We start from the raw sequence: 15,493 nt of genomic DNA on the forward strand, positions 1-15,493 counted from the left end.
CTTCGCTGCTGATTCCCACACGGCGTGAAAAGCTCTTAAACCCCCTGCTGTATTTTTAATGGGGGCAGTGACTAATTTAGCCCTACGCCACCAACCGTCAAATCAAATCTTCTGTTGGTACTTACTGAGGGCTCACCTGGGCTCCGTGGGGTTCGGGATAAATCCAGAGCTGGAGAGCACCCGGAGTTGGTGTTGTGGCAAAAGGCCCGGGAAAGGAGGGTCCCATCTACAGTCTCAGCACTGTCTCAGAGGCAGGCTCGGTGGGCATGTGACTCAGCCTGCAGCTGGGCGCACTTGGGAGAACCCTGAGACCTACCCCGAGGGCTTCCCCAAACAGCCAAGCCTTCAGGGGGCTGCAAATTGGAGTTCACCTCCTTCAGCTTCCAGGAGGCAAGAACCCCGAGTTCTAAGGGTGACACTTAGCAGGGGCCTCTCTGTGCTTCACGGGTGAAAATGCTTTTTGAAAAAAAGAGCAAGTCCCATCTGTGTGAGAATGTTCTGTGAGGTGGCAGGAAGGGGACTCCTACAGGTCAGCAGAAGCCCCTTGATCGGGGAGCCTTCAAGATGATGGGTATAATTGCTGCAAATTCCACGCCCGTGACTTGGTATTACATTATAATTAGGTGCAATCTGTCTGCCTGTTTCATTTCCGCTCTGCAGAGGGTAATAACCAATTTCCTTGCCCCTTGTGAAAAGTTAGCGAGGAAGGGCTTCCCTGGGCTGGTCTGGCCGCTGATTGGTGAGTCGTGCCAGCATGACAGAAGTGTGGGGGACAGCCTGAAGGTGGCCCGTGAGGCTCAGGTTGCAGGGTGGGCCCGGGGCACTGTGGGGCACCCGTAGGGCACGATTAGGCCAGGCAGGCCAGGCACCAGGGTGCAGAATGGAAGAGACACTCCCTCTCTGGGCTTGCAGGTGCAGGTGGGCTCCTGAGGGCGAGAACCTCCTGAAATTTCACATCTGGGGCACTTGACGGCATCACTTTAGTTCCGATTGGGAATCTGCTACTCCCTCAGCTCCACTCTGGAGCCCCCAGACCTGGATTTCATGGGACTGGGAAGCTGCCCTTTGCCCCTGCTATTTCTCCCAGCCCTGGCCAAAATTAGAACCCAAGTCCTACTTGGCAAGGTGAGGGCTGACCCTTTGCCCATTTGCAGAAAGTACCTTGGAGAGCCATCCCCAGATGGGAAGCCAGAAAGCATCATGGATAAGTGACCAACCTGCCTCGGGAGCCTCAGTTTCCCCACCACAAATGAGAAAATCAGAGTCCTTGATCTCTGTGGGTTCTTTCCCTTCTGACTTTGGTGTGACCACTGCCAGTTCATGCAATCTATTTGTTAAGTCCCTACATTTCTTCTTTCTCAAAAGAAGCAGGGTTTATTGTGTGCCGGTCCCCAGGGGCATGTGTGAACCCATGGGAACTCGCCTGGAAACACCCCTCACTGCAGATGACAGCCCCCTCCACAGCCCAGGCTGGGGAGGAGAGAAGCAGGCAGCCGGATGCTAATCGCATGGATTCCCTTTATTGAACTGTACTAGTTACTGCAGTCAGATTAAGTCACATTTAAAAGCAGACCATCCAGTTGCACTGAAACCGATTATATTCATTACATAGTTTTAATCACTGTCCGGTGAACTGGCAAATCCAATCAAAGCATTAGTCTTTAATTAAAAAATTAAAAGGAAATATTCAGACAATAGCCAAGCAATCACATCACGATGCACAATTACCTAGAATTGCAATTAAAAAGTAGTTAACCAAAGGGGGGGAAAGAAAAACAAGAAAGAAAAAATAAAAAAAGAAGCAAAGGAAAAAAATCACACTAATCCTTTTTTTTAAAAACTATCAATATAATACATGAAGGAACAAAGGACAATAGCCTCAAAAAGCAGGTTTCTCTAACACTAGAAATGTAGTCTGCGGCGGAAACTCTAAAAGCACACTAGCTGTAGCAGGACAATAAAAAATACTGAGCATGGAATACTTTTAATCTCTGCCATTAATATTCATTTCCAGCTGCTTATAATAGCAGCGCCTCATGGCCAAATCATTAGAGTTTTACATCTGGGTTGCAAATGACACTTTGATTGGATGTAATGTTCAAATGGCCCTCCCCACGGCGTCTCCGGCAAGCCTTCTGCGGAGAGGTGTCCTGTCGAGCGGTCCCTCACTGTGCGTGCTGGCTCATCGTGTGGTTCTGCAAAGGCGAAGAAAAGGAGACGCGCATGAGGGCAGAGGAACGGAGAGCACGCTGGCCCCTCCCACCCGGTGCACGAGAGCTGCAGAAAAGCGTCTCGATTATTACCAAACAAAATGCAACACGGAAAAAAGTGCTCCGGGGACGCAGCTGCCAAGACGGCACGTTGATTCGGGGGCTTGGGGATCGGTTCTGGTGGCTGCCAACCTGGGCTCCCTGTAATTTTTTTTTTTTTTTTAAGGCCATTCAGGTCTACGTGGAGGGAAATGGGAATGGGCTACGTGGAGGGAAAGAAGAAATGCTGGGGAGGTGGCAGGAATTAAAACCACCTAATGACAAGGAGGAAACTATCTCTGGCTGCCTCCAGGCTGCCCCCACGTCCCCCTCTCCATCCTCCCCGTGGCTGCTCAGAGCCTAGCAGAGGGAGACAGCAGATGTGCTGCACAGCTCTCTGGCCAAGAAACACCCGAGTGGGCACAGACACGCAGAGGCAGTGGGCGGCCGTGGAGCCTGCAGCCCAGGCAGGGGACAGGTCACCCAGCAGGAAGGGGCCTGGGAAGAGCCTCTCGCCACTGGGCTCTGGGAGCCTGCCCGTGTGGCCACGTGACACTTCTTGGGCCAGAAGAGGAGGGTGTTGTGCCGTTTGGCTGAATTCGCCTGGGAATCCAGGGCCCAGGTGGGACCCTGGAGCCAAATGCTTCCCACTTGTCACAGCCAACGGCACGTCCCCCCTCCTGCCAGCCAGAGCGGGCCAGTAGTGTTGATCTGTTTTTATAGGAACCAACAGCCAGGGGGTGAGGGTGGGATTTGGCCTTTGAGAACCCAGTCTTTTTGTTTCTTTTCGGTGGTCCGGGTTGCAAATCCAGACCAAGTGCATCCAAGCCTCAGGTGGTGCTCCTCCTCGTGACCCAGGCAGAGAGGAAATGAAGTCCACAAGGGATGGAGTGGCCTTGCCTGGAGTGCACAAGGGCTGCTGACCCGGGGTGAAGCTTCTTAAGGATGCTCCTGCCCCTGTGGCTGGCTGGGCACCCCGGCCAGCCGCCCTATGACTCCACACAGGCTGGGAGCAGTGGCCTGCAGCTCTGCCGCTGACCACCAGGGGGAAGAAGAGGCGCTGTATCCTTCTCCTGGGCTCCAGGTCTGGCTGCAAAGTGGACGCCCACACACAGCATCTCCTGGAGGCCTGGAGCCCAGATCTGAGATGGGACTGCACCTGTTTCCAGGTACAAGTCCCCCGTGGCAGCCACCCCACACTGTGGTCACTGCAATGGCTTCCATGGTGCTATCACTGACCTCTCCAGCCAGCTCCCAGTCAAGGAGAGGCAGCCCCCAACACCCCATCCACACATAGAAGACACAGCCCCAGCACTCCATCCGCTGATACTCGCCACGCAGGGTGCCAAGGACACCGGTGCAGGTTGCGTGGCTGGTGTTTGGCAGGCATGGGTGCTATGTGACGTTGCGTGCGAATCACTTGCAATCCCCACAACAGCCTGACAAGTTGGGACATCAGCAGATGAGGAAATCGAGGCTCAGGGAGAATACATCATCAGCCCAAGGCCAGCCAGCTAGGACGAAGGAGGGGCTGAACCAGGCAATGAGAATCCAGGGCCCCATACCCGGATGGGCACCCCAGGCCAGCACCAGACACAAGCCCACACTGCCACATGTCCTGGCACCTCGGGTGGGGTGTATGGACCCAGAGCACTAGGCAGGTTGTCTGAGGCCACAGATGGGATGCAGGCGGTTTCCATGGGAACCCACACCCTCCAGCCAAGGCACCTCTCCTTGTACTTGCACAGGGGCAGCCTGCTAGTCCTGGGGGAGCCGGCCCATCCCGTGCACAGACCGTCCTTCTAGCTCCAAGTTTCTTCTATCTCAATTTCACCGGCATCCAAGCCTCAGGTGGTATTTACATACCTCTCCTGGGCAAGTCTGGCCTCTGCCGAGATCCCTTCCTTTCCTGTGCCTACAGCACCCGGCCCAGTGCTGGGCACACAGTCCTGACAGGACACCTGGGTCTCCAGTGCCTCGTGGCAGCATGGTAGACACAGCTGCTCAGGGACAATCTGGAGATCTCACTTCCCCACTGTGCCCATAGAGCCAGCGGTGAGCGGCAGCTATCGGGTGTACTCTGTTCCTTCTTCCTAAGTGGGGGGCTGGGAGCAGGAAGGGAAGGGGCAGTAGGAAGACGCCAGGTGCAGCTCTTCTCCTGTCTCAGTTGACAAGGCCTGGCACAGGGACAGTCCGTATTGTTGAAGGCACCAATGAGAGGGTGAGCAAACGAAGGAGCGCGTGGGTAGGGACAGACAGGGGGACGGGGACAGCTAGTGCAGGGGAAGGAGCCGCACAGACAAAGGCAGGGAGGCTGGGCTGAGTGTGCCAGTGTCCCGGGGCCCAGGCAGGCTCAGGGTGGTGCCAGCACCCAGGTCACCTGGAGGGATGGCGGGAGTGCAGGACACAGACTGCCCACCAATGTGGACTCAGGCAGCAGAACACCAAGACGATATTTAAATTTGACCAGATCCTCGAGGACCACACACTGCCAACAGGGTGTAAGGCAGTGTCCGGGGACCTCTGGGTGAGCAGGCAGCCTCTTGCTGGGGTGCCAAGCACAAGGCCAGCGGAGGCACTCGCCACCCACCCTGGCTGCCAGGAGCCGCCGGCTCAGCAGTCCCACAGGCGGAAATTCATGGTTCCCGAAGGCGGACCTTGGGTTAGGAAACTGGGGGAATAAATGGCAGCAACAGTGGCCCTTCTCACTTAAGGAGCCACAGCAGGTGGTTCTGAGATGGAAGGGTAAAATTTCCTTCCCTGAAGTATATTTATATTTTTTTATGAGAACAAAAGCCCAGGATGTCACAGTAGATGGAAATGTCAAAACTTGATGCCCCAAGGGAACTGGGCACCAAAATTCATTCAGTGTGGTGTTATTAAGTACCTGCTGGATGCTCTGCTCTGGGCTGGGCACAGTGAGGGGTAAGAAGACTCCAGGTGGGTTCACCCCTTGAGGGGCCTGAGGTGAGGGGCGAGACGCACAGGCCCCCAAACGTCTGCGCGAGTGTGGTGCAGATGGCATCTCGGCCAGGCGGCCGGTCAAGACCGAGTGTGTGTGCGTGTGTGTGTGCGCGTGTGTGCGTGTGCGTGTGTGGTGGAGGGGACCAGGTGCTGAGCTGAGGAGGGCATCAGCTCTGCCACAGGCCAAGGGCAGTCTCTCCAAGGGCAGAGGGGGTGCTGGGGACCCTTGTCACTCCCCCATCACTTACACACCGGGCAGCCCCAGGGGAGCCACTTCCAATGGGCACAGTTCAACAATCCTGAACACATTCGAAGCCCCTTCCCCCTGGGCTGGGAGGCGTGGCTGGGGGAGGCCTTCCTTCCTAAGAGCTCCTTCCACCCGCCATGGTCCTCACCAGGGCATTCTGGCTTCATGTCTAGTTCTCTGTTTATGCCTGTGCTATATTTAGCCCCTCGGAGAAGGAAGAAAATCGTTTTTTAAAGATGCCGCCAACCCCGCAGATGAACACTTCTCTGCACCATAAAGGCCAGGGGTGGGGGCCAGGGAAGGACGAGGAAGACCTGGATGGAGGCCCGGCATCCACACCGGCCTCACTACCTGCCAGGGAGACACAGGTGTGGGGCAGAGAAGCAGGTGAGGATAATAAAATGGGGGAGTGGGAGGGGCGGGTGGTCACGGCTGCGGCTGCTGTTCGCCCATGAGCTCCTGGGGTTGGAGGTTTCTGGTGGAGCCTGATTTGGGAGTCTCCGCCTGAGATGGGCAAGGTGGAGCCTGGGGTGGGCAGAGAATTCTGCACACTCCCAGAAGTGTCGGGGTCAGGCCTAGGTGGGGTCCAGGGGAGACCCACAAAAGGAGCCCCCTGTGGAAATCGGGACTCAGGAGCTGGCTCCCTGTGGCACGCTCGGCCTCTCGAGGGAACAGCCCAGAATTCACTTACGCTCTTTCGTTCATTCACTCAACAAAGCTTTATTGACTCCCTGCCGGGCGACAGCCAGGAGCTCCTTGCTGGGAATTCAGCAGCAAGGCGTTTCTGATCCCGAATCCCATCTCGAGTCTGAGCTGGGCACAGAGCGACTGGGCCAGGTGTCCGGGGCACCAACACAAGCCGGAGTGGGCCACACGGAGGTTCAGCTGGGGTCCCACTCTGTCGGCCCACCCCACAACACAGCACAGAAGCAGACCCCTGCCCTCCGCCTGCAGCCCAGGACTGCTGCTCCAAGTCTTGGCTCCATTTCCTGTTCTTTGCCAGGGGACCCACCCACTCCAGTGTCAGTGGGGAGACTGCTCTGTCATGGTGGCATGAAGCAGCCAGACATCTCTGCTCATCCCGGGACGCACTTCACCAAGTGACCTCCAGGCAGGCGGGAAGCAGTAGTGGGCTGAGCTGGGCTGAGTCCTAATCCTACTCTGAATTCAAATCCTACCTCTGCCACTTACCAGCCATGTGGCCTCGTAATAAATGCCTTGACTTCTGGGGACTGGGGCTGCCTCCTCTGAGGGGCCCTGAGGACCCAGGAGACAATGTGCATACAGTCATATCCCAGGCCTGGCCATGAGGAAGTGCTGCACAGGTCTTCCTGGGGTGTCCCCGAGGGTCCTCCTGAACAGAACAGGTGGCTGCGATGGAAGGGCCTCTTGCTCCCTGCTGGTACCCCTAGGAGGACACCTACAAGTTTAATGGACTGACCAGGGGAGCCCCTTCCTGCTTGTCCCAAAGGCTGCTGAGGTCTGAGGAGTGTTCCTGAGGTGGCCCAATCTTGGGTGGTCCTGTTCCTGGGCAGCAGGCACCTGGTCAAGCCCCCATTCTCAAGATGGCCCCCCTCCAGCCCCCAGGTAGCGTAGCCAAACCCACAAGTCAGTTTCCCCTGCCTCTGGGTTCCAAGTGGGATACCTGGTGAGGAGGGGGTGCCGGGGGGAGACTCCACAGGGAACGGGGGAGGTGTGGCTCACCCACCCACCCAGAGTCTTTGTCGGTCATGTCCCAGGCCAGGCCTGGAGCACCCTGGAGGCAGAAGCCCCACTCCATCCCTTGGGGATCCCATGCTCCCCATGGAGAGTGCAGGGGTAGCTAGACTCAAAGGCCCTAAAGACCCTAAAAATCAGGAAAGAAAGACTCATCCCTGGAGAACAAGGCCTGGCTCTGGCCCTTGAGTCCCTACAGCAGACTAAGCCACTGACCCCCAGGACTTCCCTGTCCCCCAGCCACCTGCAGAGCCCAGAGGCCTTCACCTGGACCCCACAACACCTCACTCCCCCTCCTCATGGGAGGCAGCTCTGGTGACCCCCTTCCTCCCCACTCCTACAGTAGCCACTCCCTGGCAGGCTGCAGCCACCATGGCTTTACTATGGCCTTTCTCCAAGGGCAGGGACCAAGTCCACAAACTTAGCAAGTCCTCTTAGCCATGGAGAGAGTCTGTTTCTGGGAGAAAGGCAGGTCCACCAGGCTACAGTCACAGCCATGGTGGACTCGGGCAGGGAGGGAGTAGGGCTCTGTTAGGGTTCATTTCACAAACAGGGAACCTGGCCTTGTGCAGTGGGCAGCAGAGAAAGAGAGAGAGAGAGAGAGAGAGAGAGAGAGAGAGAGGAGAGAGAGAGAGGGAGGGAGGGAGAGATGGTGGGAGGTGGGCAGCTCCTGGCCTTTTCCAAGCTTGTGGCTGGAGCAGGGGTGAGATTTCACAGAAAGGACCACAGAGAGAGGACTTCTGATGGGAAGATGTTTAAGGAAGAAGCTGCTCTCCAAGGATGGCTTGCGTTAAGGTTTGCACTGTGTGTGTGAGTGTGTGCGTGTGTGCATTTGTGAACACACACAGAGATGAATGCATTTCCTGGGCAGGACATCCCACCTGAACAAACCGCCTGAGACGTGAATAACACTGACGGTGACCAAGGTTTTTTGTGGCTCATCCCGTCGTGCGAGGCCCGCTTCATACCTCACGAGTATTCACTCTTCAAGCCCCACGGCAGCGCCCTGAGCTAAGCGCCATTACTGCCCCTATTGTACAGATGAGAAAGTCAAGGTGCGGAAAGGCTTGGGGTCCTGTGGCTGGAAGGCGGCGCCGATGGGCACCTCCACGGCCCGTCTGCAGAGCCCCCTCCGCCGTGGCACAGCTCTGCCTGTGAAATGTGAAAAGTGCAGCATATGTTGGGGGAGCGATGAATAATTCAGCTTGGCAGAAGCACAGGGCATGTGCTGCGGAGACGAGCCTGGATAGGAAGGCGGGGGCCTTATTGATGAGGCTCCGTGATGCCAGACGAGGCAGCTTGCCCTTAAATCTGGGCCATGGGGAGCCATCGAAGGTATTTGAGCTGTGGAGTTACACGAGATGCAAGACACAGGGAGAAAAAGCTCATGCCTTCAGCCAAAAAGGTGTCTCAGCGGGGTCCGCCTCTCCCTGGGCTCCGGGCCTCTGCTCCCTGGCTAAGCCTCCTCCCGGGCGCACACCGCTCTCTTTCCCTTTGGGGAGGGTGCACGCGAGGCAGCTCTGCTTCCCCTCTCTGCTGTGTATCACCTGGGCAGCCCCTCTCTGCTTGTGAGCACTTATTTTTAGAAGCATTTGACAATCGTCCAAGGGTCTAAGACGAACAGATGGCCTGTCTTAAAGGCTCGTATGTTCGCTAGTTTGCACTTCTGACAAACGGTAAGCGCACTCGAGAGCGCACCATAAACAGCCCTGAATGAATACTCAGAACACAATTTAGCTAATGCACGTCATTAAAATTAGGCGTGAGCAATGGCCAAGGCTCCCTCCAAATGCCTGCCCAGTGACGCGGCGGCCCTCCCCCAGGGCCCAAGCTATGACGTGCATGCACCCCACTTCCCCCAGCAGCCCCCACCTGGCAAGCAGGTATTGTGCCATTGACGCCAAGGGCAGGGTGAGCTTTGCCCATGCAGAGGAGACACCCCCCCTGAGTGTCAGAGTAAGCCCCCTGACCCGCTGGCCTGGGACAAAGCCCTGAAGCAGCTCACAAGGCAGAGGAAGAGCAGCAGCTCCTCCACGTGCAGCGATGTGCATGAGGGTTTCCTGTCTCTGCCTCCAGACAGGGAGACAGCCTGTCGTCTGCCACTCCAGAGCAGCAGGAAGTGAGCGTCACGAGGCTCAGGCAGGGAAGTGCCGGGTCTCTGTGCGAGTCTGGGTGCACCCCATCTCCGCACCGGGAGGGAGAGTCCAACTTCCAGGGAGCAGGAGGGTCGGTCCAAGAACAGGAACCGATTCAGGGACCCAAGAGTGGCCTGGGGGATGTAGAAGGCTACATCCAACAGCCTCTGACCCAGACGACTTCTGCTAGAGGTTCAAGGCCGACCAACCCTGGCTGGGCTTCTTTGTTCTGCTCTACCGAGCCCACAGGGTGGACAGCACCTCCCCTCTCTGAGCGCCCCTCTCACCTGCACCCAGGACATGGAAGACAGAACCCTGAGTTGGAAACCTCGTCCCTCACATGAAAACACAGGAGAAAATGTGGGGTAAAAAAAAATCCAATAAAATCCCACGGGGACATGTTCCGTCCTGCTTACATTTTGAAAATAAAACTCACCAGAGAATAGATTATTAGGAGGGAACCGAAGCCTTCTATTATGGAACCAGCCTGTAAACAGGCTCCCATGTCGAGCCACCCAACAAAACAAGGGAACTCACAATACTTGCCCAGGGGACCGCACACTCAGGGGAACCACACTTCAGCCCACAAATGGGCCCAGGCGGTCTGTTTGTGAGCAGAGAATCGAGGGCAAGAGGCGAGACCTTGGCCGCCACGCAAGGGAAGGGAGAGTTTTATGGCTGTTGTCACAAGCAAAAGGAGAAGAAATATTTCCAGGGCCACTTGCAGATTTGTCGCCCTGAGGCGACAGGGTGCCCATACCCGACCCCGGGTCCTGAGTTCATTTGGCCACTGCAGCTCTTGCTGTTTTTCCAGAGAGGGATCCCTGGTGGCGAGGCCCCTTGGGAACAAATTGGAGACTCAGCCCTGGGAACAGATGGTTCCAGCGATGGTGTCCCAGGTTCAGTTCTGGGGACATCTGCACTGGGCCTGTCAACCTCGTCGGCCACTGTGAAGCCTGCACTGACCACAGCAGCCAGGTGCCACGGTTCATCTCAGATCTGAAATCACCCGCAGTCCCCTTCCCTCCAGGAGTGTGAGCCAGACCCTTGGAAGGTGTGATTCCAGCCGGGCAGAGTCAAGCCAGAATTGAGCAGGCCTACCCACTGCAGACCTCCAGGAAGGCCCTGGGTGGAAGTGGGGAGACAGCGGCACTGGTGGATGGTCTCCCGGGACCTCATGATGCCTCTCTTTCCACTTCAGGGCTAATCTGCCTTTTGGATCGACAACCGGGAAGACGGAGGCACAGACTCTCAGGAAGTTCTTGTGTCAGGAAAGAGGGCTGATGAACTCCTGGAGATCCTTGTGCCACGGGCAGGGTTCCTCCAACCCCGTGGAGCTGCGGGTTCAGACCAGGCCTCAGGCTGGGGGCTGTGGAGATGCTGGGGCCACACGGCCAACAAGAGCAGCCCAGCCCAGGTGCAGAGCAGCAAGGCTCAGCCGGGACCATCGTCTCAAGAACAGAAACTTCATGGCGGAGTGTGTCAGCCCCAGGGATGGCTGCCCCATGGTCAAGTAGGCCCGGGTCACCAGGGCTTCTGCTTTTGCCGAGAACCTGGAAATCTAGATTTCTCTTCCAAGACCAAACTTCCTCAGTGTCTAAAGCCCTGTGCGCATCAATCAAATCAGGCCTGCAGGCTGACTGTGGCTTGAGGCCTGGTGTTTGTGAGGGCCCAGGATGCCCCAACACCCTGGCCACACTAACAGGGCTGGGCCCCCATGGCAGGAGGTGGGGGACAGCAGTGCCCTCAGGTGGCAGAGGGCCAAAGGGTCATTTAGGGTTCTCATCAGAGGAAGGCTCAGTTAAATTCCAAAGAAGAGGATGGAGGGTAGAGGGAGATTCTGGTGATGCGGAATTGCCTGCCTGTCCTAGCGCGGCTGTCTCGGGAGTTGTCCTGCCCGGCTGACCTAAGTGTGTCTGGGGTGTGCCAGGGCGAGCACAGCTGGTGACGCCAAGGCACATACAGGGAGACTAGAACCGCCCACCATGCCCAGAGCCACACGGGACCCCCATGTGAGCATCTCAGGGGTTGTCTCTTCTCTATCTGGAGAGACCCGTGCCCCTTGGTGGTCATAATTATCCCCCTCAAACTCTCCTGGCTTCCAAAGGGCCCCAGAGTCCTCTGGACCCATAGCGACCCCAGGGGCAGAAGGAAGGAATGGTATGGGGGACAGCCTCTTGGGACACTTATGAAAGCAGGGAGCCAAGCAGGACTGCTCCCAGGTCCCCCCCACAACCCCACAGGCCTGTGCCATGTGGGGACTCTACCCTCAGCTCACGCTCACACCCATACACACACTCACAGATCCCCCCATGCCCCAAACTCATGAAACCCCTGTTGAACACCTCACCCCCCCACAGACTCACTGATGGCTCACGATCACACACACGTGGCCCCCATACACACATTCAGGGACACCCCTCTAGTTTTTTTGTGTGTGGATACCACAATAAACCCCCAGGCCCACACCTGCTCACCAATAGTCCACAATCACACGTGCACATGCACACACACAGACACACACACACACACACACACACACACACACACACACACAAACACTCAGACTCCTTACATGACAGTGCTGGGAAGGATCAGGGGATGACCATGTGATTTTGGCGTCGGTCTCCCCACACTACGTAACTAACCTTCCCCCTGCTGGGACCCGTCCGACACTCCCACCCGCCTGGGCCACGGCGCCCCTCTGAAGTCCATATTCCTGGAAGAGGGAAGCCAAGCAACCAAGTGCCCATGAGAAGCCCAGATGTGTAGTCTCCTCAAGGGAGGGTCCCTGCTTGAGCCCTCCTGGTCCCCGCTACACCCAGAATCAGTCCTGACCGGGATCAGGAGGGCCCTGCGAGGTTGGGTGCTTGCTGCCCTCAGCCTGAGTGACCCTATTCCAGTTCTCCCAATTGACCAGCCCCTCCCTCCACCGCCCTCCTAACAGCTGTCCTGCTGCCCAGTGCTCCACACAGCCCCGTTCCAGAGCCTCTCCTCGGAGGCCCAGCCCTGGCCGGGCCCTCCCGCCCTCCCAGCATGGCACAGCTCTGCACCTGCAGAGGGTTCCTTCCAGCACCTTCCTCAGCTTGCCATGACCTGGTCATCTACCCATCATGGCCACAGACACCGCAAGGCAGGGGTGTCATCCCTCGGCTCCCAGGTACCCCAGTGTGGGCTAAGACACACTTGGTAGAGACTCCAGGAGTTTTCTAGAAGCCTGCAAGCAAGGCAGCCAGGCAAAGCCCCCAGCCACTGGCCAGGGACAGGAGAGGAAGAAAGAAGTTCCTCCCCCAGTGCCCTTGGCTTCCCCTCCACCAGGGCATGTTAGACTGTTTTATTTTTTTCCAATAGGAGAGATCTTTGAGGACATTACGCTAAGCGAAATAAGCCAGCCAGAGGGACCGATAATGCATGACTTCTTTTATATGAAGCAACTAGAGGAACTGAACTCACAGAGGAAGTCGAATGTTGGCTGCCAGAGCCGGGAGAAGGGGACTGGGAAGGGAGTGTTTAACGGGGACAGAGTTTCAGTTTGGGAGGACAAAGAGGTTCTGGAGATGGGCAGTGGGGATGGTCCCACAATAGGGATGCCCTCAATGCCACTGAACTTACACTTAAAAATGGGTAACATTAAAAAGAGAGTGGGAAGGATCCTCCAGGGTAAGCGGGTCAGGTGGGAGAGAGAGGGTCTTCTGCACCACCCTAACCAGGCTCAGGGCCCTTGCTGGGTGGCTGCCCCATGTCTCTGGCTCCAGGGCTGAAGTTGCACAGACCAAGGTGGCCTGGCTGGAGGATAGCTGCAGTACCCAGGGGACACAGTGCCACCTCCTAAGCACTAGTGGGTGCTGGCTCCAAGACCATCTTCATTTCCAGGAAGTGGAGGGGCTTCCTCTGTGACGCCTGAGCTGACCAGTGGTGGTCAATGGTGGTCAATGGTGCAGCTTCTGGTGCCAGGCCATGGAAACACAGACCCTCAGGAGATCCAGGGCTTCTGCCCCTGAGCACTGAGATGTGCTGCTGAAAAGCCTCACCTGTGGTCACTGGCAAGCCAAGGGGACGGGGCCCTGCTGGCTGCTGAAAAGAAATGTGTGAGCATTCCCGGGTTCCAGGGTAGGGAGGCCGGAAGTGGGCAGGAAGCCCCCTGGGCATGTGAGGAACTTTGCCATCTTGGAAACAGCTGAGGTGGGAGGAAATTTCCCCTCTTGATTTTTTTTTTTCCTGACTCTTTGCAGGTCTTGATAATTTTCATTGCTTATTCATCAAAATGCGACAAGCAAACCCAGCTCCACACAGAGCAGCGCATTTCACAAAACGAAAAACCAGGACAAATAGCCAATAGCGGGGACGGCACACTCAAAAATCAGGGCTGCACTGGAGAATCTAGGTCACACGGTCACTAATTATACAGAACACGTATGTTCAGGTCCCCGAACTAACCCAGTGCTTTTTAGGTTTTGCAAATGATGTATAAAAAAAACTTTGATCGGATCCATTCTACTTTCTTAGAAATTTTTGTTAATGGTAAAACTTTCCTGCATCTTCAAAATTCTAGGAAATTGCCCATGCTGATGAAGAGGGTGGTCACCCTCCAAAAACATGGCCCAGCACCCCCCAAATTAGCTCCCTGAGCTCACACAGCTCAGCCCCCCTTGCTCACAGGCCCCCAGGCTGCAGGGCCAGAAGTTCTGAAGATGGACCTAATTTGCTGTGATGAATTGTGTGCATGCACCAGTGATCAAAACTGCAGCTGAGACCGATTACAGTTAATGATGGCCACGGTTCTCGTGAAACATGTAGGTGTGCACCCTTGCTGGTCCAGAGATGGAGCCGGCACAAAGCAAAGGGCAGAGGCTGACCCACACCCCAGGGGTTCTGTGGGCTGCCCAGCTCTGGGAGGTTGGGCCGGAAGAACACTGCCTTCCCTGTCCTCTGAACTCACTCAGCCGCCAATCACACCGTGGGCACACTGTCACTGTCCACATACCTGCCCGCCATGACAAAGTGGTCTGCAGGACGGGACGGCTCCCCTTTCAGCACCAGTGACTCTACCCCCATGCCGCTCAACTAACAGGTGTGTGAGTGTGTATGCACGTGTGCACGCTGTGTTAAGGTGGGGAGAGGCACAGGTAACTGTGGGGTTAAGAGTGCATGAGGAAGGGACCATAAAAGCTCTGCAGTTCCCAGCTCAGGAGCATGCTCGGTACTGATGGACAGGGAGACAGATGTGCTGCTGATGATGGAGAGGAGCTGGCGGGTGACGAGCAGATGGGTGGGTGGATGGACGGCGGATGATGGGGGAGGAGAGGGTTGGGTGGAGGAATGGTGGAGGCAGGAATGTGCTGGAAATGCGTGGGTACAAGGGAAGACAGGCTGAAGTTCAGATCTGGTCTCGGCAGACACCGTCTCTGTGACCCTACACCTTCCCTTCTCTTAAGTACCCACTTATTCATCTTAAAGGTGGGGCTGATATGTCTACCTAGCAGACTTGGCGTGAGGTTCACCAGACCATACACATAAAAGGTTTTACAACACGTTACAGTCACTTCACACTGTCCTAACCAACACCAGCCCCGGGCTCTACCTTCACTGTCCACACAAAACTGTGGCAATCCCACGCTTTTGATGCAGCAGCATCCAGAATAAAAGTAGGGGAGACAAGGACAGTGTCATAGGTCAGGGTTGCAGCCTTCTGGGGCTATGCACCCAGCTCTGATTTTGGCAGGAGGTCTTGTCACTGAGTAGGAGAGCAGGGTCCCCCACTCAGCTCTCCTGTTCACAACTCAAACCCCAACAGGCAGAATGCACACCCACCCTTAGCCTGAGCCCCACTCCCCACTGCTGGTTGCCCACTTTAACGCCCAGTTCCCAGCCTCAGATTGCAAATCTGTAAAATGCTGTGACCCTAAAGTACTTCTAGTGGCCCCAGGTGGCTGAGGCACAAGGAGATGATCCTTGCAAACTGTTAAATATCTTGACGCAAACTGGTAGACCAAGGTAGGCTGTGTTCACCTGTGAGACCTTTAAAGGACTATATTTCAAAAAAGGGAGTTTTCCGGTGATTACTGTGGCTAACTTTTACCCAGAGGCTAGTAAGTGCCACATGTTGTTCTCAGCACTTTCATACATTAACTCTTCAATCCTCAAAACACCTTTATTAGGTAAGGACACTGAGGCCCAGGAGG

The 15,493-nt window shown here is 56.2% G+C and overlaps 1 protein-coding gene across 2 annotated transcripts in view; it reads right to left on the bottom strand.

Moving 5' to 3' along the window:
• Positions 1-1,513: 1,513 nt before the first annotated feature.
• Positions 1,514-15,493, bottom strand: part of Znf423 (zinc finger protein 423) — a 318,905-nt gene continuing 304,925 nt past the window's right edge. For both annotated transcript variants that reach the window (XM_077793144.1, XM_026410221.2), the window contains one exon: positions 1,514-2,195. In XM_077793144.1, coding sequence (XP_077649270.1) covers positions 2,166-2,195 — 30 coding nt within the window. In that variant the 3' untranslated portion in view covers positions 1,514-2,165. The remainder of the gene's footprint in view (positions 2,196-15,493) is intronic.

Source organism: Urocitellus parryii, chromosome 15 (assembly GCF_045843805.1).
Source record: "Urocitellus parryii isolate mUroPar1 chromosome 15, mUroPar1.hap1, whole genome shotgun sequence".
NCBI lineage: Eukaryota > Metazoa > Chordata > Mammalia > Rodentia > Sciuridae > Urocitellus > Urocitellus parryii.